We start from the raw sequence: 23,768 nt of genomic DNA on the forward strand, positions 1-23,768 counted from the left end.
AGAGCAGCAAACTCCGCACTGATCTGCTGCCCCTATCTTAACCGCATATCCTTAAGCTCCTCATTCTTCTTCGCAGTTGCAGTAAAACCACCTGGCCTGCGTGAAACCCATAAAGGTTGAGATAAGACCGCTCACTGTCTCAGAAAAAGCCTGCATCACTATCCCGCTATCCACCACACCCTGAACTCGAGAACTAACCCTCACTTCTCATTTTATGAGTTCCTTCTTTATTATCCCCTGAACACAGGTTTATGCAAGAGAGAGAGAGAGAGAGAGAGAGAGAGAGAGAGAGAGAGAGAGAGAGAGAGAGAGAGAGAGAGAGAGACTGCTCAAGCCCTTTCAGGGTCATGTTGTCAGCTCAAAGACTGACTGTGAACATAGCCAGTTAGCATTTTCCCCTGGTAAATAAAGTCGCCTTTGCCTTACATCTGACTTTGGTGGTCCTTTTCTCATTATTTGAATGCTTTATGACGCCAACATCCAACCTCAAGTTTGACAAGTCCCTGAGCAACAACCCATGGGTCCTGGCTGTCTTCCATTTCCAAGTCCTCCAACTTTCTTCCTGTCTGTGGCTCTGAAACTTTCTCCCTCCTTCTGATCCCAGGCTCAGGTCCAGTCCCATAATGTACAGTCAGATTTCCACCTGCTGCCATATTGAGTCCACTGTTCCCACACCATCGAGGCAGCCCTAACTCAAAAACACTGGCTTTCCACAGTCAACATAATACATTTAATTCAAAGGGTGTTGTTGAAATCTCAGGACTCAGCCATTTAGTCAGTCTTCCCTAACTCTCCTAATTGTTCTACTGTTTACGTACAATCAAATTCTCTTAGTCTTCCATGTGTTGCTGAAGGCTCACTTGACTATACTTGGATTAGGGAATTCTTTTCATCAGAAACATTTTCCCTCCTAACCTGCCAACTCTACCCTATCCCTACCTCTAACCTATGCTTACCTCTACCCTATTCCTAACTCTACCCTCTCCCCATCTCTACCCTCTCCCTACCTCTACCCTATCCCTAGCTCTAACCTATCCTTACCTCTACCCTATCTCTAATTCTACCCTATCCCTAACTCTACCCTCTCCCCATCTCTACCCTATTCCTAACTCAACCCTATTCCTACCTCTACCCTATCCCTACCTCTAACCTATCCTTATCTCTACCCTATCCCTAACTCTCCCCTCTCCCCATTTCTACCTTCTCCCTAACTCTATCCTATCCCCATCTCTATCCTATCCCTACCTCTACCCTATCCCTAGCTCTAACCTATCCTTACCTCTACCCTATCTCTAATTCTACCCTATCCCTAACTCCACCTCATCCCTTGTCCTCATTCTTGTCCTCTACCACGAAGGAACTGGAGAGCCCAATCTCTTACCTGAAAGCACCCAGAGTCCCTCTGTTGTCCCTCTTACTGAACTGCCTTCATTCTGTCCTTGCCAAGCCAGTTGTTTCACTTTCTCCTCCCAACGAGGGTGAAGAAAGAGAGTGAATCCTAATTAGCTTTGGATCACATGCAGCCCTTAGGGAAAGCATTCTGTTCATAATAAATATACCTGTGCTGAGAGTCTGGTTTCGTTCTCTAGATGTAAGAGCAAAGGTTGTAAACTAACTCGGAAGTGCCACTTTCCTCCTGAACTTAGTAGGTGTTTTGCTTTTCCCAGCACCGAGAAATTTAAATATATGGGGTTACATTTTGCTAAAAGCCCAAAGCCACTGAAGGTTGAAAAACTAAATGGGATGAAAAAAGAAATTCACTTAGATGCACCAAAGAGAAAGTTAACCCAATGGTTAAAGGGAAGCCCGCGGGGCTTCAGGCTTTGTTTAGGTTCTAGAAGCCACCTTTGCATTACAAAGCGGCCCCCTGAGATGCCCCCAGAGGTTGTTAGCTCCAGAAAAACAACAGACTCACCTTCTTTTATTTGCCTTTGAGTAAAGGGCAAGGAGGTTCAAGCCATTGTAATGCACTTTCTCCTACCCTAAGAGAGTTTAATTTGTCAATAAGAGCAGTGGGCATTTTTTGTTGTTTTGTTTTCAAGGTGTGTAGATATAAAATTTCTCAACAATTGACACCCCACAGTCTATTTTCTTTACTATTTAAATTTAATTATCCTACATTTTTATGTTCTGGGCATATTACCAATTATAATGCCAGGAAAACTTTCATCACATGAAGACTTTGAGATGGCTTATTCTGAAGCAGCTCCCATCTTCCTCTGTGGGAGGCTGGGGGTGGGGGGCGTTGAGGAGGGGGAAGGGGTAGAGATGGGGATGGTGCTAGAGCCCTGGAGCTCTGGGGTGACTAGGCAGGGCTGAGTGGTGGTGGCGGGGACTGGGGCTGGGGTGGGGCTGGGGTGGGGCTTGGGTGGGGCTTGGGTGGGGCTGGGGCTGAGGCTGGGGCTGGATAGGTGGGGTTGGGGTGGAGCTGGGGCTAGGGGCACTTTTCCTGGTTGGATATGGGTCTAAAAACTACTCACAAAGTCAGTTATCTGATACTAATCTGCAGAGAGTTGGGCAATTGGTGAAAGGATGCCCCTCTCCCTTAAAACATGGCCAATGCTCTCTTTCCAGGACAGGATCTGCCACCCATCACCTCTGCCGGGTAGAAATCGAGTGTTATCTTCTAAAGTGGCCAGGGGCACTTTATCGTTAATTGCTTACACAATTTACTTTTTCAGCGAAATACTGACATTTCATACATAAAATAGTGGTTCTGTCTCTTAATTCTGATAGGCCAGTGCGAACAGCAGAAGCCCATTTTTGAGGGTGACCTACTTCTGTAGCTTAGAAATCAGGTAGGTTGTAAATGTTCTAAGATTTATCAGAAAAATATTGAGAAGTGGGTGTTGTTATACTAGCTTCGATAACTTTTAGAAACGCAAAATGTGAACTCCTCACTACTCCGGCAGCCTGCCCACAACATCCAGACATTACAGTAATCCACTCTCGGCGGTCTCAACAGTTTTAACACGGTCACTTCCTCTAATTTATTGTCTGCATATTTATCCTAGACATAAATGAATAAAAATTGATTATAGCTATGCAGAGGTGTGTTAGATAATTGTCTGCAGCCAGGAAGGGGGCGAGAAATCGAAAGCTTGCCTGCTCCTTGGTTCTGAGCTGGTCAGAATGAATTACACGCAGCTGTCGGGTGTCAGGGGTGAGGGACCGGGCAGAATCCAGCCTCCTCTTGCCCCTTCCTCCCTCCTCCAACTTCCCAGCGGCAATAGACAGGCTTCAAGAAGGACAGTCTCCATTGCAATCTTTCCTCGCCCGGCCCAATCTTCCTAAAGTCTGACCAGGACCCACCTACCTTCTGAGGGTGACAGGAGGCTTGCTAGCGAGAGGAACAGAAAGATGCGCGGTTCTGACGCTTCAGCATCTCCCTTCTGGAGCAGTTAACACCAACTACAGATTCGCCTCCATTTTCTGGTCACGTGATCCCTGGCACATCTAAATAAGGCTGATCACCTGCCTCCTAGATCTCCTAGTGCACCAGCCTGCTGTGCCTGGCGCTGGAGCAGAAGCTGGGCAAGGCAGCGTTTGGGAATAGAAAATACTCCCGCGGGGTTATGGAGTCACAAATACCCTCTTGATTTTTATGTCATTTTTACGAAAACTGCTGCCACTCCTTTCTCTGAATAAGGCTGCATTTGAATTTCTTCAACATACAAGTTTGAAAGAGATTCCGTTCCTAGAAACCTTTTAAACACACACACACACACACTACCTCCACAGCGTATCTACAAAAGAAGGTAATTGAGCATTTAATGAACAATGATTAAGATAATACAGAGAACCATAAAAAAAACATAGAAAAATAGTTCTAGAAAAAAAAAAAGTCAGAAAGTTCTAGAAAAGCCAGGATGCCCACCCAAGATTCATACAGCTCTAAGGTGCATGGTGGATTAAATATGCTGCAAACAGAGATTTGAGTTTGAATCTAAACAGCATGGCGCCTCGGCCCTCCAGCTCACAGACAGCAATAATAATGCTACTTTAAAACTGTAAGATAACCTATCCAGCGGGGCTGGGTTGAAATAGCTTTGCAGCAAATGTTCACTACTATTAATTCTAGAATTGCCAGCAGAGACTGGGGATGCCATTCTACTAGTAAAGCATTTGTCTCATGTGTACAGGGGTCTTGGATTCAATCTTAATAAGCCAGGCATGGTGATGCATGCCTATAATCCCAGCATCCAGGTGGAAGCAGAAGGAACAGAATGCCAAGGTCATCTTTAGCACAATAGCAGTTGTGAAGTCAGCCTGTGATACACAAGACCCTCTCCAAATGAATGAATGATTCAATGAGTAAGTGAGTAAAGATATATATATATATAACAAAATAAAAATGCCATCTGGAGTACCGATATAATTATGGCAAGTAAAGTATCAAAGGACATTTATATACTAGACGGGAACATAATAAGTTTCAGCCCAATTGTTATTTATTTGTTTATTCATTTATTGAAAAATGGTATTGCTAGATTGAGGCTGGTCTCAAACTAATGGTGGTCCTCCTGTCTCTGGGGTTACAAATGTGAGTCACCATACCCAAACTTCATACCAACTCTTAATTAGAGACATTTTTAAAACTCACATTTTGGGCACCGTGATTAAATATGCTTCCTGTTCTTGCAGAGGACGCAGATTCAGTTCCTAGCACCCACACCAGGTGACTGACAACCACCTGTAACTTCAGCACCATGGCATCTGACACCTTCTTGAGCCTCCTCCCGGTACCAGCATGCAAATGGTAGACATAAACTCATGCAGACACAGGTGCACACACACATAAATAAATTAAATGTTTTTTTTAAAAACCTCAAAGCTTTTGTAAAGTTGTACAGGCTTTAATTTTATGAATATCAATCTACATTATCAGATAAAAAAATATGGATGGTCTAGGCTTCTTCCAACAGTTACATAGCAACAGCCACATACAGCCTGGCTTGCTATAAAAGGGACTGTTCTCTCTCTCTCTCTCTCTCTCTCTCTCTCTCTCTCTCTCTCTCTCTCTCTCTCTCTCTCTCTCTCTCTTTCTCTCTCTCTCCCTGTCCTCTCCCTCTCACCTCCCTCCCTCCCTCTCTATGTGTTCTCAGCTGGCCTCTTCCTTTCTTTCCTCTCTTTCTGTCCTTCTCTGTTCCCTTTCTTTCCCACACTCCCTTCTCACCCCACTTCTCATGCCCTGAGTAAATTTTATTATTTTATACTAGATCCATCGTCATATGGCTGGTACCTCAGCATGGGCCCACTAAGGCACCCCCTCCTGGTGCATCCTGCCGCCTAACTAAAAATAAACTAAAATCAACTAAAATCAACTAACTAAAATCAACTTGAAAAATATCAAGAAATCCTGTGTGTTAGACAACCTCCTTTTGTGGTGGAAGCAGCAGGGACTGTGTTAGAATAGGGTGATGGGACACTTTTGGGGTCATCTCTAACTGATGTAATGCCAACGTAAAAAAATCTAAGTAGTCAGCAGAATGTGGTGCCGATGAAAAGGTACTAGCTTCTTGATTGAAGAAGGCATTTAGTGTCTTCCTCCTGACTCAGGGACCGCAAGTAAAGGAAAAGGGACACATTTTTATATCTTTATATCTTTAACTAAAGTCTACACAATTCACTAGAATTGCCAGGCATGGTGGCACATACCTTCCTCTCAGCGCTTAGGAGTCAGAGACAAGCAGAGCTCCCGACTACCCAGGATTCTGTGTGAGACCGTCTCCAAACAAAACAAGACAAACAAACAGGCAAAGTCAACAGAATTATTAGTAGTTCTGAGAAACCCTTCTCGAGTAACTTATTCAGTGGTGGCAACACTGTGATTCCAAGGTCACTTCAGGTGGCAGAAGTTCAGCTAAAGAACCAGTGGATGCCCAGAGTCAGGATGAGCCACACTGTATGGAGAGAGGGAAGAGGGCTATCAGGCTATCAAGCCTGGGGAATGTGCCTGTTCAGGGTGAAGGCTGAGAACGGTTTTCAGTCATATCTGTTCTAAAACTCAGAAGTTGCTATGGAGACTGACTACATTTTTACCAATGGGGGCATAGCACAGAGGTTAAGAACACTCGCTGCTCTTGCAGAAGAGTTGATTCCTAGCACTCAACTTAGGGGCCTCATAACTGCCTGTAACACCAGCTCCTGGAGAATCTGACACCCTCTTCTGGCTTCTGCTAGCACCTGTAATCATGTACAAATGTTTGTACAAACACACACACACACACAAATAACACAATTAAAAAATTTTAAATCTTTAAATTATGCCACAAGGCTAATCATAAATATTTTAACACTTTTTTTTTGAGTCAGGGTTTCTCTGTATAGCCCTGGCTGTCCTGGAACTCACTTTGTAGACCAGGCTGGCCTCGAACTCAGAAATCTGCCTGCCTCTGCCTCCCGAGTGCTGGAATAAAGGCATGCGCCGCCACCACCACCCGGCTTAACATTCTTTAAAGATGCTGCATTAAAGGGGGGATACAGACCACTGCTGCTGACAATAGTTCCTTCTGTCTTATAGGATGTACCTAGATACCCAGGCTATAGCAAGATGGAGTAGTCCTAACTTAGTGTTAGTACTTGAGCAAAGGTATTAATTTGTTTTTATATGGAGGCAGTTTATTTATTTATTTTTAATAAATCATTACTTAAATGCAGTAAGTAACATCCTGGTTATTGTTTTAGCAAAAAGGACACAGTAGACATCACACTCTCCAGTAGAGTTGACATTATTTTCTCAGAACCTAATTGCTACTTTCCAATGGTTATTTAATGAATTGAGTTCCCAAAGGTAAAATTTGAAAGGTCTTTGAAGATTATGTATTTTCAATAGCTTCTTGAGTGGAGAGTATAAATGACGAATAAGTAGACTGTTCTTCTCCAGCAGAGAAAAGGACAAACAGAAGAGACTGTAAAAGCCATGAAGTAGACAACAATAACCAAAAGTGACCAAGAAAAGCCCCAATCAGGCATCTTTCTCAATGAGGTTCAATGAAATGAATAGAGACACTTTAAGAAAGTTAAAGGGCTCTAAAAACCTTGTAGGACCACCAGGAAATGAGCAACTTTGGTCTCAAATTACAAGAGAATGGATTTAAAACACACACACACACACACACACACACACAAACTTTTAAACAAAAAGGTACATACTATTCACGAACTAAGTGTAGTGTCTCCTTTTCAGCAAAGGGAATTAAATACATTTTAATTTTTTACACTGTCATTAAAAGCAAATTTTGATATCTGTGCATGGTGGCATATCCTTTTAATCCCTGCACTCAGGAGGTGGAGGCAGGAGGATCAGTCAAGTTCAAGGGCAGCTCTAGGCCAGCAGTGCTGTGTGTAATGAGACCTTGTCTCAGGAAAAGAAAGATGGGGGGAGAGGAATAATTATGTTGAGCAAACATTTATGTTGTTGTTTGTTTGTTTGTGTTTTGTTCAATCAGGCAAACTTGCCAGGCACTTACTATTTGGCAGTCCCTATTCTAAGGATCATGGGTATTACATTTCATAAGAGAAACCAGATTTATGCTTTCTTGAAAATTACAGTCTCACAGATGGAGGCAGAAAATCAACAGATGAATGGGAGCTCTCTTCAGATGGGCAAGAAGAGGAAGAAAGCAAGCAAGTCAGTGGGACGGACATGCTCTCCACTCTGCATCTGGAGCTGGGGCGATGCTGTGGGATGTCACAGAATGTTTCACTTGTACTCCCTCTAAGATGGACACCCTCCTCCGTGTGTCAATCAACATGTCTCCAGACATTAGCAAATAGAAGGGGCAAAATCAGGGTGGTGGCACAGTCCTTTAATCCCAGCACTGGGAAGGCTGAGGCAGGCAGATTTCTGTTTGATGTCAGCCTTGTCTATAGAGGGAGTTTCAGGACAGCTAGGACTACACAGGGAGACTCTCACTTAAAAACAAAAACCAAAACCAGACAAACAAACAAACAAACAAACAAACAAACAAAAAATAGATGGGGCAAAAACCATTGCTGATTTGGGACCAATAGTTAAGGAGTGGGCACTACTCAGACTGGCTGAGCTCCTTCAGGTAGTTCCCCTTCTTCACACTCTTCTTCCTCTTCCCCAAATCCTCCTGGGTTTAGGCTGCCACTCCCCTCATCAGAGCCAGGGCATGCACTAACAGCTACACTACTACTGTACTGGACCACTGTACACTGGACACTGTGGGCACCTCACATACTGCCACCAGCTTCATAAATGTGACAGAATTAAATCTCCCTCGAATTTTCCTAACTTGAAAGTATAATCTATCTTTTAGGCCGTGGTGTAAAATACCAAGACACCCTGCTTTAGAAGGCCATGATGTTGGGGCCGATGGGTAAAGGAACTTGTTGCCAAATACACCAACCTGAGTTCAACCCCCAGGGCCCAAACGGTGGAAGGAGAGAATCAACTCCCCAAAGCTGTGCATCCTGCATTGTGGCATGCAGGAGTGGGGTGCAAACACAGGCAGGCAGGCAGATACAAACACAAACGTATCTTTGGAAAAAAGCCCGGTTGTCTCATTGTCTTCAATACCATCCTTGTCCATCAGCTTTTCTTCTGAAGGTAGCTCTGCCACTCTGCATTTCAAGCACAACCAGGAGTACACTGTGGCCTTTCACACAGGTTAGAAGCTGACAGCATAGACAGGCTCTTCAGTGCTGCCCCTCCCTCCGAGCAGCCGTGAGGAACCACCTCATTTTGGTACAAGAGCTGCCTCTTGTAAAGTTTCTAAACATCTACAATCATTTGGAAAACTGAAAGGGAACACGGAAGAACTTTGGCTTCCTTCTGTCCTCCGGCCCCCTTGAGCTAGAACCACACTGCCTCAGCAGGAAGCAGCCACTGAACCGGAAATAGCCCTCTCTCCTATGATGAGAAATCTGTGTCCAGGCTGAAAGAGCTGGGGGTGGGGAGTGGGGTGGTAAGACAGATGTACAGCTTGAGGCTATGCGGGGCCTAGCAAACACAGAAGTGGATGCTCACAGTCAGTTATTGGATGGATCACAGGGCCCCCAATGGAGGAGCTAGAGAAAGTTCCCAAGGAGCTAAAGGGATCTGCAACCCTATAGGTAGAACAACAATATGAACCAGTATCTCCAGAGCTTGTGTCTCTAGCTGCATATGTATCAGAAGATGGCCTAGTTGGCCATCACTGGAAAGAGAGGCCCATTGGACTTGCAAACTTTATATGCCTCAGTACAGGGGAACACCAGGGCCAAGAAGTGGGAGTGGGTGGGTAGGGGAGTGGGGGGGGGGGGATGGGGAACTTTGGGGATAGCATTGGAAATGTAAATGAAGAACATACCTAATTTAAAAAAAACTCACATCAGCACCCCAAAGATGAAAAAAGGAAAAAAAGAATTAAACGTATTACTTGTGAAAAAAAAAAAAAAAGACTGAGATGTCAGGAGTAAGAGCTGACTCAGCCACTTTCAACCTATCTCTTCGAACACTGAAACTCTTAAGCCTTTTGTGATTTTCAGTGGGAAATGCAGGAATCGAAATAAATGGATCAAACTACAGACATATAAGAAAATATGCCTGTCAGTAGCCGAGCCATATTGACAAGCACAGGGCTAAAAATGAGAGACAGAAGTTGTCTAAACTGTACCATTCCCTCATTTTTTAAAAAAATAACTTCAGCAGTCTATTCGTTCAGATAACTCCATCAAGGCAGGAACTAGGACTAGCAAGGCTTGTCTCAAATGGCAGCTGGGTAGACTAAAAGAAAATGACATTCTTGTTAACTTGTGATCACTTATTGCATAAAGACTGCTCTCACGTGGCTGGCCAGAAAGACACAGATGGGGGTAGAGGGGGTAGCTTCCAAAACGGGGCAAGGGGGAGAAAGTGGAGGAAAAACAAGGAGATGGGGAGGAAAGAGGGAAGGAAATTGCAATTTAGAGGATATTTAATTATCACTACCAAATAGTCAGGATCCTCTGTACCCCCAATATCCAATACCAAGAGAGAGTCTGTTTTCCACTCTTGACATCCATGTGAGTAATGAGAACCAGTGTAGAGGCTGGAGAGGTGGGTTATGGGTACAGTTCTTCCAGAGGATGAAAACAACTACCCATAATTCCACTTGAGGAGAGTTGATGCCTCTGGCCTCTCTAGGTACCCCACACTCACATGTATACAAGTGCGTAATTAAGACATAGTAAAAGTAATTTTTAAAAGAGAGAAAATGGATGTATTAATACCTAAGAAGCCTGGCTCTGCAGGTCTCGTGAAAGGTCTAACAACGCCACTCAGATAGGAAAAGATGAGTTCTTCTCAAAGCATAGTTTTAGCCCGGCATGGTGGCGCAAGCCTTTAATCCCAGCACTTAGGAGGCAGAGGCAGGCAGATTTCTGAGTTCGAGGCCAGCCTGGTCTAAAAAGTGAGTTCCAGGACAGCCAGGGCTACACAGAGAAACCCTGTCTCAACTCCCCCCCCCCCCCCCGCAAGCATAGTTTTATTAGACAAGAAGAAAGGTAATTTAAGCAGAGTGAAGAGAGAAGCAGACGAAATACAGTGCATTTAAACATCATCAATGTTTTAGGGAGCACCGAATGTCTCCCTTCTTAGAACAAACACAAAGGCCAGCTACTCCTGAATGCTCCAGAGACATGGATGACAAGGGGAAATCCGTCTCACTCCTTCTCCTCCTCTTCCTCCCACTGCCCTCTTCTGCATGCATGAGTAAAAGATCACACAAAGTTGCCATTTTCCCTCAGTGATAAATGGGAATTATCTCCTTTGATCACTTCATACACCTCTGAAAGTCAATATATTTGTAAATCAAATATAATAGTTTTTTATATATAGTTGGTGGTGGGTTGAATGGGTATTTTTAGATTTATTTATTTACTTTATGGGTATGAATGTTTTGCCTGTATGCATGTATGTGTACTGTATACATGCCTGCTGAATAGCCTAGAACTGGCCTTACAGATTGCTGTGAGGCACCCTGTGGATGCTTGGAATTGAACTCCGGTCTTCTGCAAGAGCAACAAGTGCTACTAACTGCTGTGCTATCTTTCTAACCCCTAGATCGGAGAGTTTTTAATGAGTAAGTGTTCTGTATTCTGTTTTTCTGGGAAATATTAACAAGAATTTAATAACTCACTGATCATTTCCTTTTTCTTTACATTTCTGTATCTATGTGTTATTCTTATGTTTGTGTGTTTGTGTGTGTGTGTGTGTTTAAAGGCAACTTTCAGGACTTGGCTCTCTCCTTCTACCATCCTGGTTATGGGAATCAAACTTAGGTACTTGGGTTTGGTAGCAAGCTCCTTTACCCTGTAAGCCATCTCATCAGCCCCAGCTCTTGTCCCCATGAGTACCATGAGTATGTTCTGCCCCTCTGATGGTTCTCTCTCTTCATTTTATGAGAGGGGAAGGAAGTCTCAGTGCCAGAGCTTTTGCTTGGCATTCATTGAGATCTGCGCTCACTTCTTAGTCCACACACATCTACATAGAAAGGACCAGGCTCTCCAGCCACTTTCTATCATGCTTCTGGGAACTGGTATTTCATCCTCTGCTTGGTCTAGCCTAAGACTCTGATAAGCTCACATTTCCACCATTGGCAAGTGCCACATTGCCACCATCGTCGGCAAGTGCTACCATTAGGGTTTCAGTTGCTGTGAAATAAATACCATCATCAAAATCAACTTGGGGAAGAAAGGACTTATTTTATACTTCCACATTAATTCCAATCACTGAGAGATGCCAAGGCAGGGACTTGAACCTGGAGGTAAGAGCTGATACAGAGGCACTCAGAAATGCTGCTTACTGGCTTCCATCTTATCGCTTGCTCAGTTTGCTTTCATATAGCACCTAGGACCACCAACCAGGGGTGGTATCACCCACAATAGGCTTTGCCCTCCCATATCAGCCATCAGTCAAGAAAATGTGTCCTGGTCTGGAGAGATGGCTCGGTGGTTAAGAGCACTGGCTGCTCTTCCCGAGGACCCAGGTACAATTCTTGGCATCCACAAGACAGCTCATGACTGTCTGTAACCCTGCTTTCAGAGGATCTGGCAATCTTGCATAGACATACCCACAGGCAAAACATCAATGCACATAGAAATAAATAAATCTTAAAAAATATATCACAGGCTTGCACACAGGTTAATCTAGTGGGGGTATTTTCTCATTGAAGTTTGGTCTGCCTGGATGGCTTTAGCATGTGTCCAGTTGGCAGAAAACCAGTCAGCACAGAAACCAAGGCAGTATGTGCCATGCCTAGGAGCTGGTTGACAGCAAAAAGTGCACGGATTACATCTGTGCCAACACTGGCCACTATTTTCTGCACCTCTGTCCATGTCCCACTCTTTAGCTAGGTATGAAACATCTTCAAGCCTAGGAATGTGATTCCAGGTAAATCTCAAACGTAAGCCTGTAGCTGAATCTCAGGGAAGAATTCTGACAAATTAGCCAGGAGGAAATGCCTCCTCCCTAATTCCTGGTTCCAGAGGGAGGTGAGGTTTCTGACGACTGCTCAGAAGCTTCTGGTTTGGGTCCCTATCGAGAAAACCACCATGGGCCTTTTGCTTTTTGTCTTGTGTTGTTTTTTTTTTTTTTTGGTATCAAGGATTGAATCCAGGGTCTTGGGCATGGGAAACAAGGGCTCAAACAGAAGCTGTACTTCCTACCCTATTGTAGACAACCACATTTGCTCAAAAACTTGCAGGGAGAACATTTCAGATATGTTCAGAGTAAATGATGGAAAAGCAGCCACGGAGGCAAGCAGCGTCTTTTTACTTCAGAGGCTCAGGGGAAAGGGTGAAGCACTGGGGCAGAAGCTGCACCAGGGTCCATTAGCTGTGCTCTTCTGGTACCTGATCTGGGGTCACTCGAGGAGAAAGTAGCTTGACAGGGGAAAAAGTTAGGCCAAGTGAAATGCCTCAGTGTTAAAACTCCTTGTGATTTCCCCGAAAACCCTCAAACATCCTCCTAACATTTCCTTTCTCTGTCACGCTCAACAGGAAGTGCTGTTTGTGCATCAGGAAACCTTTTTGGACTCACTTTGTTCCCGTACAAATTAAGTTCATCAAATTTAATTCTGCAGGAAGAAGAGTTGAAATCACCTGGCCTTGCCCACTGATTTTATAGATGAGGTTACTTAAGTTTGAGGTTCAATCTTTAAATATGTAAGTGGTCAGGGGAGAACTAGGCAAGGATCCAAGTACCCAGATTCACAGTACCTATGTTATACTGTGACCTTTATGATCTTAAACAGGGTAGGAAGCAGGAGGTATCTTTTCTTTTTTATTGGTTAATTAATTTATTTACATTTCAAATGTTGCTCCCTTTCCCGGTTTCCCCTCCGCAAACCCCCTATCCCATCCCCCTCCTCCTGCCTCTATGAGGGTGCTCCCCTACCCACCCACACACTCCCACCTCACCGCCCTAGCATTCCCCTACCCTAGGCCATCAAGCTTTCACCGGACCAAGGACCTCCTTTCCCATTGATGTCAGATAAGGCCATCCTCTGCTACATATGCAGCTGGAGCCATGGGTCAGGACGTATCTTTTCTATACTACAGTTAAACAATCTTTTAATTGCATTAATTAATTTATGGAGTGCAGGTACATACATGTGATGGTGCATACATTTTAATGTGATCATACTTCATTTTAACGCAAAAAGATATCTTCCCTTCTACTTAACTTATTTTTCACTGTTTTTTTAAGGGCAAATGAAAGAAAGGAACATCTTAAATATTATCAGGAGACCTCAAATCTCAAGTGCAGAAATGACATTCTGTTTTTTACGTCTTTCCCCTTGGCTTCTCTTAAAAGGGTCATAGGAAAAAATGTCTTAAAACCCTACACTGGGTGAGTGAATGGTGGTGGCATCACTGGTTTGAGAACTGATGGACAATTCTCAGCCAATTAGGGTAGGAGTGTTGTGCACTGAATTTGAGCCTCCTTAGAGTCTCCTAACAGTCCTACCAGAGAATCAGGTATTTATAGGAAGCCACGGAATATTTTTCTTGTACAAACTGTTGCATGCCAGTATATCAGTATGCCAACAAGAAAGGTAGGGTCTTTGGCTTCAGAAAGCGTAGAAACCCAGAACATTCACTCTGTTCATTTAAGATGATTCTAAGACAACTATAGAAACACCCTGAGCCTCGAGTTCTTGCTCCCCTAGTCTATCCTTCTTCCCCAGTGCCCAGCGTGTGAAGATCATGTGAGCTGCAAGCTGCCCTGCACATAGAAGGTCCTAGAGAGATACTGATATCAGCTACTTCTGTTCCACTTGCCTGTCCCATAGGCACTGAAGTCAGCCGGGTGGGTGCCGACTGACTTTTTCTGATGATTTTCTGGCGATTGCTGTTGCTGATGACATGTCTTACTATAAATGTCAGAAAAGACCTCCTGACCCTGGTATCCTCATGTTTCAAAACCTCTCAGTATTTCTCTGATTTCTAAATAGAATACTTTATATATATATAAATCTAGTGTTTTGCTTACCCTTTTGGTCTTGGCTTTCTGGGTCCAGGCTCAGGGAACTGTGTCTCTTCTTCCATTTCCTGTGGAGGGTTCCTGTTTTTCCGGGAGAGCTGTGGTGAAAGCATTTCCCATTCATTGTCGTGGGTGGCGGCCTGGGTTGGAACTGCATCTAGACCAGCTTGACCTTGTCTCTTGCTGTTCCTTGACTGGCTGCTCAAACCAGCAATTTCCTCTAGTGCTAAAGAATTTAGAGGCTTATTTCTTTCCAGAACCTGGGACTTGGGGCCCTTGTCCAAACTGAGACTCAAGAACAGCTCCTGAGTTCTATCAGGAGACTCAGGCCCCGAGTCCCTGGTTTCTGCAGATGGATCACCAACCTCACTGTGGCTCAAGACCATCCAACTCTGGTCTTGTGCAGGGTTTTCAAGAGATGCACTTTTGTGTTTGGAAGACATTCTCTCTTCAGAAAGAACTTTGACATCATTTAAAGACTCAGGCTGACATGTGTCTGGGGTGCCTGTTAACTGAGTCTCTGGTAGCCCTGTTTCTCTGGAACCTATGGATAATTGTTCCAATTCGGGTATGTTTTCTCTTGCTTCCCTGGCCTCTGGTTTCAATGGTGAATCTTTTTCATGGCTTACAAGAATGTAGTCCACAGCTAGTACCTGATGGTCTTCACTTTGCTCCGGATGTTTTTCTTCTTTGTATTCTAATTCTGTTTGCTTTGGACCTTTCGTGGGAATTACTTTCTCATCTTCTAACTCCAGTATCTCCTTGCCTAGAATATGAATGTGGGAAAGAAAAGGCTGAATTAACACATTCTATAGTTTCTGATCTTTGCAAACAAACACTTAAAAAGAGGTAAGCTAATAAATATTTTCATTTGTGGACCTGTTCAGTTTTCTCATGCACAGAGAGACATTTCACAATATAGCTGTTAAATTTACATATGGTTACTTTCTCTGTCTGCTTTGGTAGCAATGCTTTAACAAATGTACTAAATTAATTAACACTGGTTCCTTGATGGTGGAAGAGGTGTGTGTGTGTGTGTGTGTGTGTGTGTGTGTGTGTGTGTGTGTGTGTGTTGCTGGAGTGTAATGGGTTGCTTACCGTTTGGTGGTTTCATGTCGCCACCTGCTGGTGAATCTGAATTATCTGTTTCTATTTCCCAGTCAATGTTTGATGGAGATGACTCATTATGGGAACCTGTTCCTCCCACAGGTGATGAAGGAGCCTCAGGATCTTCATGAATATGCAACACAGTCATCTGGTGTCTAGGTTTCCTGATGTTGGTCTCAGCCTTGTCTTCCTCCCTGTGATCTGGAAGAGCAGAAAGCAACATCTCTGCTGCGTCACTTCCCAGAGATGCATCATCAGGAGACTCAGCTTCCTGTGCAGTTTCAGTGGATCCAGTAGGTTCAGTGAGATAGGACAAATCAAAGGGGGGTGTGTATGGTGTCAGTGATTGCTTCAGCGCGCTTTCCTCTGACGGAAGATCACCACCATAGAGGAAGTGTTCAGGCTCTCTCATCAGCTCTTCATCAATATTCTGACCCATTGCATCATACTCAAAATCACCCCAGGAAGCTTCAGATGAACAGACATCTTGCTTCCCTGCATCCCCATCAACTGGTGTTTCGGGATGGCCTTCCGATAGAGTCAACTTACTCATGTCGTCTATAGTGCCTGTGGAAGTGTTGAGGCCGGAGGCATCACTGAAACTGTGATCCAAGGCAGCTTCGCTTACATCGAGGCAGGTGTCTGAGGTTAGGAAGATGTCCGTAAGTACAGCAGGGCTCTCGGAAGCAAACGGTTGCTCACAGTCAAGCAGAGCTCTAGTGCCTGTCTGACTTTCAGGACAAAGGTCTTTTGACACCCAAGAGTCGTCGACTTCCACACTGACCTCTTGGTGAGCTTCAAAAGTGTCAGCGTCCTCACTTCTGGGGAAGTGACCTGGGATCGTCACACTGTCCACTGCTTCTACCTCTGGGTTGGTGTCTTCCATCGCTGTTACACTTGTATTGTTGTCTCCGTGCATATCAGAGGGTTCTGGGGAACTTCTTGAAGAGGCAGGCTTAGATGAGTTATTTATATCATTCTGACTATCGATTGGAGGCAAGGGCATTGCATGTTCGGAATGGAGTTCTGAATTGTGTGGGAGACTTTCCTGCTCAGGTTCCCAAGTTGGTTCATCATTCATGTTTAGCTCAGTGAGAGAAAACTCACTGGGTTCCACTTCAAGTCCCAGGTAAACACCAGTATGCTTCTCCATCTCTTGCTTCCCTTCAGAATCATGACACACGTCAGGGCTGCTGGATGCCTGAGAGATGCTGTCATGGTCACAGTGAGTCAATATATCAGGATTCTCACTATCTTCTTTAAAACTGAAAGGTTGCTTGGCATCCATCCACAAATCAGGTGACACCGAGGCCAGCTGCCCACCCTCTTCAAAGTTGCCATGTAAAATATCTGGAACAAAGTTATGTTGGGGCTCGCTGGGGCTGGGGTTATCCCAATCGGAGTCCAACTTCCTCATCAGTTGTGTGGGGGCATTGATCTCGGGGAGATTTTCTGTGGGAGTGCTTGAATGTGTCACATGGCTGAGATAGGGTTTTTCTGGTTCCCACTGGTTCTCTTGTTGGCACTCAGTGGGTGAAACCCCAGTGCTAATACATCCATTTTCATCTCTGTGAGTTAATGCTGATTCTGCATGGTCCCAGACAGACAGCATAGATTCCCGGCCCTGCTCTTGGGTGAGAGTTTCTGCAGGAAAATCACCAGCAGCAGGAGACATGGCTATTTGCTGTCCAGAATCTTTGTCCTTAATTTGGTCCAGGATCACAAGCTGACTGAGTTGATTGGCATCTGAATCCAGCTGCTTAGGTTGAATGTTCCAAAGTTTCTCCTGTGACTTGTCTCCATGACTATCTAGAACGGGTGACTTTAGTTTACCACGGAAAGGATTGGTGCTGCCTGTGTCCACAGGTTCACTATCATTCTGAATGGGTAAGCTCCATGGACCAGTGTTCTGGAATACTGGAGAAGTAGGCTCTAGTTCACCCTCTGAGTTAGACAACTCCTCTGCAGCCATACCGGCGTTTGCTCTTCCTTCCTGTGCCCTAGCATTCCACCACTCAGTGCTGTCAGCTGAGAAGCCAAGCATTTCCAATTTGTCAGGGTCCCCATTCTTAGCTTCAGTGCTCGCAGATCCATACCATGTGGTATCCATTGTCCCCGTTTCTGCAGCTCTGGTCTCCTCCTTGGATGTGTCCTGTGTGTCAGCCTGCATGAGTGGTGACAAAATCCACTGACCAGGGCTGCTCTGTTGACTGTCACTGAATGGGCTTGACTTGTTCTCTTTCTCTATTGACTCCGAACTACCCACAAAGACAGAAAACTCAGGCTTGGAATGCTCTGTGGCCGAGAACTCAGGTTCATGCAATGAATTGAAAGCCCCAGCTTCACTCTGAGCAACTGTGGCCAAATGGAGCTCCTTCTCTAGCAACTCTTCGTCACCCCCACTGTCATTGCCAGAACCTGAGCTTGTGGATATGATCCTGGTACCCTCTGGCTCCACAATTTCCAGAAAACCAAGTTCATTTTCCTCTTGACGTCTAGTCATTAGATCTCCTTCCTGACATGCATGAGAATATTCTGAATATTTATCTGCTCCAAGGCTGGATGAAGACGATGAGGAATCACCATTGAAGGGATCATTTGGAATCTCTGGGAATTGAGGATCCTCCTGATTGGACATCTTTCCAAAGCCATCCTCCCTGTTTTCTACAAAGTCCTTCATTTCAGTAATGACGCCTACATGGGTTTCGGTGGTAAATAGTTCTGATTCTTGGTGAATCTGTTTGTTCGCATCATCATGATTCTCTTTCTGATGTTCAGCACTGGGTCCGTAAGTCCAGGAGGACAAGGCTACTGAGGAATCATGTAGGTCAGGACTCGATGCACTGGAATGCGTACACCCACTAGAGAGGCTGTCTCTGTCATAGTTTCCTGGTGAAAGGGCTTCTAGAGATCTTTCCTCAGTTCTCTGACCTGTAGGATTCATAGCTGTCTCATAACTTATATGACTATCCCACACATCACTATCCATGGGGCCATCCCAAACACCAAAGTTTTGAGAAGATTCATAAAGTAGTTTTCCATTTGCTCTTTCTGGCTTCAGAATGTTACAGGCTTCAGTTTTCTCAAGTTCCATTCCAGATAGGGGCCTGTTTTTCATTAGATTAATCTTATCCAATGTTGCGTTGGCTTCACCTAAATTTCTATGATCCATTAGAGATTCTTCATGGGTGTCTTTGGTTTGCAAATCACATGTGGATGTCTCTGTTTGCACAGCAAGGGAGTCTAGAATGTAAGGCTCCTTCTCAGCTTCTAAGGCCTCCTCTGGTTCCTCACTCTGAGGACTGGAGGTGACTGAAAGAGAGCTGATTTTGCCTGATGCACTGGAGATTTCTTGGTGTTCAAATGCATCTGAAGAAGAGAATTCCTGGTCACTGGGCTTTTTTCCAAAAGCCCATGGGGCACCATTCTCTCCAGAGCCTAGCGCTCCCTCCTTGTCAAGATGCTCACAATCAGAGGTCGCCAGGTCTTCAATCTCACTTTCACTCTGCCCATAAGTATGGCCTGTCCATGGATCTGCCTGTGCAAAGTGTTCTGGACTTGCCAGTCTGGTCACCGAGGATGCTGTGTCACCTTGGGAGTTGCCCCATGTGTCCTGGTTGTCAGGTTGAGATGTAAGCCCTCCTGACTCACTGAGTCTAGAGGCTTCTAACATGTGGCTGTCCTTACCATTTATTGAGTGCCTGGGACTTTCAGAAGGCCAAGTGCCGTGTTCCATATCTACAGTATTTGATGGGCTTGGTAATCTGAATGATGGCATATTTTTATCTCCCATGACAGAATCCCAAATACTGTTTGCAATTAACTGCCCAGTTTTCTCATTTAGGGTCTGGTATTCACTGGGACCAGTATCCCCCGTGGGCTCAGCAGAGACAGAGAGATCCCAGTCTACCTGATTTGCTTCCTGATGTTCTGTACCCCATGGTTCCAGCTGCTTCACTGAGAACCGGGTTTCAGGTTCACTGTTTGCAGCTATGTAACCTTCTGCTTGACCATCCCCACTGATCGCCACGCCCCCACTGCAGTCATCCCAATCCAAGTCATTATCCATGTCCGAGATCGTTGCAGTGGACTGGGTGTCCTCCAGAGTTACTCGGTTCCATGTGTCAAGGCTGTCTGGGGCTGCCTGGCGTGAGTTGGTGTTGCTGTGTAGAAGGGTGAGCTGCCGGTTTGCCTCGTTGTAGAGTTGCATCATGCTAGGGTCATCATAACTGGATGGGCTGCTTTCCCTCACGTCATCCTCCATGGAAGCATTTTTGTCTTCTGCTTGCTCTCTCTTGAGTGAATCGTTATCTGGGTGATGTGCATCATTTCCTTCAGGCTTATCTTCTGTGTGAGGCAATGCCCACATGTCTAGATTCCCAGGACCAGAACCAATTCGATTTCTCTGAGACTGCTGTGATGATGTTGCAAGAACCTCAAGCCCCTCTGCAGGAAATTCAGCATCTTTTGCCTCAAAACCATTATCTTTATCAACTGGCTTGTTTTCTATTTCTTTTTCATCCCCAGCATATGTTGGTGATGTGTTAGAGTCAGAGGTGGAGTAGTTGGTGTCTAATGGAGATGGGACTGAATCTTCTCCTATGTTGGATGCACTGTAATCAGAACATTTATAGGACAAGAAGGAATCTTCCCAAGGAGCTAAGACATCAGCCCCTCTTTTCTTAGCACTCTCCTCAAAGAGGCTCCAGGACCCTTCCTTCTCATATACCTTCCCTGTAGCTTTAGGATCCACCAAGCCATTCTGGTCTTCCCCTGGTAGCTTAGAATTATTCCACGTTTGACCCAAATCAGAAATGGGACTTCCAGACGTAAGACTGGTATCCTTGGAGCTGTTGTTCTTGCCCCAGATTTCTGGAGCTGCATCTTTATTTACCTCAATGAGGGGATTGTCAAGTAGGTCTGCTGCAGGGAATGAAAACCCACTTTGGCCCATAGCCCATTCACTTGGTTCCTGCCCTGAAGGTGTCTCGTTGTTAGTGGGATGGAGATTCCAAGTATTCTTTAATGTGTCAGCATTATCTTCTTCTTTATCAAATGCACCCCAGGTGGGGAAGGACATCGTAACTGCAGCTTCACCAGCATCCGTGGGGTTTCCCCAGGGCTCAGGCATTGTTGTTGGTGAGTGTCCTGAATGCCACAAAGCAGCAAAGTCCTCTATCAAGTGGTTTGTCCCATGAGGAGAGGCATCTGTCAAATGTGGCCTTACTGTAGGCAAGTGCTGGTATTGCAAGCTTTCCTCCTTCTGGTCCTGGGCTTCTTTGTTGCCCAGTTCAGGCTGTCCAAACTCAGATTCCCAAGGATCTGATGTTGAGAATTCAAGACTCTTTGGTTGGAATGTGGAATCTGAGGTTCTCCTCTCAACTGGCTCAGGCTTAGGATCTTTCCATGGTTCAGGGCTCTGGAAGACAGATTCTTGTTCACTAGCGTTCCATGTATCTACAATGTTTTTAGAGTCAATCTCCAAGCCACCCCACCAGCTTCTGCACCGTGCACGGGTCTGAGGTGGGCCCAGATGCCCGGTGTCAATTGCATTTTGGATTATATCTTCAGGATAGAGTGGAGTTGGTTCCTCATTTGACGGTGAGATTTCCACAAAGCTGTTCATAGGTGTTGGTGGGATCATCTTTCCAGGATTCTTCAGCCTTTCAGGGGAAGAAGGTTCCTCTCCCACAAAACACGTCAGGCTTAAATTTCTTTCAGAGTTATCCCCTGAGCTTTCTTGTCGCTGGATAAACTCTTCATCAAATTCCACAAGGCTGTCTTTACCAGCCTCTGACAAAAGAGAACTGGAGGAGTAATTGGACATGTTGATCCCCATCTCACCAAGCCCCTTAGGCCCAGCAGAGAGGTTCCCTTCGGATGAATCGCTGTTGGGGAAGTCATCTTCTGGTGAGTAGTCTGCAGAGTGGGAAGATGGCTGGGACTGCTCTGAAGCTATGGGTGCTGAATCAAAGTTGAAGAGGTCAAAGTGTTCACTGTGTTCCCCAGAGCGAGCATGCTCCTCTGCAACTATCCCTTCAGGAATGGGGCTGTAGGAGTCAAATCCTGGGAGAAGGCTATGGTGAGGCCCACCACCTTCTCCCACCGGGCTGTCGTCACTGAGGAAGACTGAGCTTTCCTTGGACGAGCGACTGCTTCTGATGGTGGCCAACCCACTGTCAGGGCTAACAAGGTCTATGTTGCCATCCACCTGAGCTTGGTTAGAATCGTTGAGCTCTGGGGGGTTTTCTATGAAATTCACAGAGCTGGGCTGTGGTTCTATATCAGAACCATACAATTCCATAATCCCGGAAGAGCCCTGGGACAGGGGGGCGCTGCCTGCCACGGCTTCTGTTGAGGATGTCCGACTGTTAGAGACCATCTCTGCACACCTCCTATTGATGACTTCCTTAAGAAGAAGAAACACCTGGTCGGAGGTCACAGAAGGGTCCTCCTGCTGGTATACCAGGATCTCATCACAGCCACATTCGAAGGGCTCCAGTTCCAGGCAAGGGTTCTGACTTTCTTCTAGCTCACAGCAAATCTGTGGGGGAGCACAAGGATTCATGTGAGCATGCAGATGGCCCTTGCATTTTGTTTCTTTTCTCTAAAAAATGTGTATTTTCATATGTATACTATATTTACTTCATCTTCCACCTCTTTTCACTTCATCCATTCTTTTTCCTTTCCAACTCCTTTCATATTCCCCACCCAACCATCTCTCAAATTCATGGCCTTTCAAAATTTAATATTGTCATCAACACATATGCAATATATATGAGCAAATATAAAAATATAATTTGCTGAGTCTGCTTAATGTTTCTTATGTGCATGTGGTTTTAAGAATAACCACTTAATGTTAGATGACTAGTTAGGGCTCATCTTTGAGGAAGGCTGATCTTGGCTAGTTTTATGTCAACTTGATACAAGCTAGAGTTCTCTGAATTTCAATTGAGAAAATCACCTTCATAAGATCCAGCTCTAAGACATTTTCTTAATTAGTTATTGGTGGGGGAGGGCTCAGCCCATTGTGAGTGGTGCCATCCCTAGTGGTCCTGGGTTTTATAAGACAGCAACCTGAGCAAACCATGAGCAGCAAGCCAGTAAGCAGCACCCGTCCATGGCCTCTGCATCAGCTCCTGCTCCTGCCCTGCTTGAGTTTGTGTTCTGACTTTCTTCAATGATGAACAGTGATGTGGATGTGTAAGCCAAATAAACTCCTTTTACCCTACATCTGACTCTTTCAGCTGCTTTCTGGGTCTTTCAGAGGGCAGTCATGATAGGTCCCTCTGTAGCCTCAGTAATAGTGTCAGGCCTTGGGACCTCCCCTTGAACTGGATCTTACTTTCAACATGTCACTGGACCTGCTTTTCCTCGGGCTCCTCTCCATTTCCATGTCTAATTATTTCAGACAGGAGCAATTATGGGTCAGAGTTGTGACTTGGGATTGGTGAGGGAAAAGGACAGAAGCCCCGAGGGCCAGCAAAAGAATGGAAATAGGCAACCTCAGGGAAATAGGAGATTGGGGGGGGGGCTTCCTGAATGTACCAGACATCTGAGAAGTGAGAGATTATCAGTACTCAAAGGGAGGGACCTTAAATGAAATGCCGGACAGTAGGGAGAGGGAACTTATAGAGCCCACCTCCAGCAGGAAGACAGGACACCAAGTGAGGCTCTTCCTTATGTATGTTGCCTTAGTCATGATGCTTTATCAGAGCAACAGAAAAGTAATATACAGCTTCTACCTATTCAGTACTGGGTCTATAAGAAGGGCCACTAGGCCAGCATGATGGGGTACATATGCTTGAACCCAGGGCTGCACACAGGCTGGGCAAGCAGTCTATTGACTGAGCTCTATTTGTAGCCCACTCCTTTTCTTAATGTAAAAAATCAAACCATGTCCATCTGTCTACTAAGGAGGCCACAAACAACTGAGACCCAGCTACCATTGCAGTCGGCTTCGTCTACCACCAGCAAACTTTCTCTAGCCCCGAAACCTGCTCAGCTAACTTAAAATTTAGATTAGTCGGCTGCTCCATTTCACCAGTTCTGGAAGTTACAAGTACAGATGTTTAAAAGCCCCCAAAGCCTCTCCTAGGTGTAACATAGCACCTTCTTCCAACAGGTGTGAATTTCAAGTTTACAGAACCCCCGGATGCCGGCAAAGCATTGGAATATTGGAGGA

General features: G+C 45.1%; 1 protein-coding gene across 1 annotated transcript in view; it reads right to left on the reverse strand.

Moving 5' to 3' along the window:
* Positions 1-23,768, reverse strand: part of Prune2 (prune homolog 2 with BCH domain) — a 267,188-nt gene that overhangs the window by 80,845 nt on the left and 162,575 nt on the right. The window contains exons 8-9 of the mRNA XM_085833931.1: positions 15,575-22,127; positions 14,486-15,242 (exon numbers count right to left, since the gene is read on the reverse strand). Of these exons, the coding sequence (XP_085690057.1) occupies positions 14,486-15,242; positions 15,575-22,127 (7,310 nt within the window). The remainder of the gene's footprint in view (positions 1-14,485; positions 15,243-15,574; positions 22,128-23,768) is intronic.

Source organism: Mus caroli, unplaced genomic scaffold, assembly GCF_978045245.1.
Source record: "Mus caroli unplaced genomic scaffold, Mus_caroli_1 scaffold_20, whole genome shotgun sequence".
NCBI classification, from domain to species: Eukaryota; Metazoa; Chordata; class Mammalia; order Rodentia; family Muridae; genus Mus; species Mus caroli.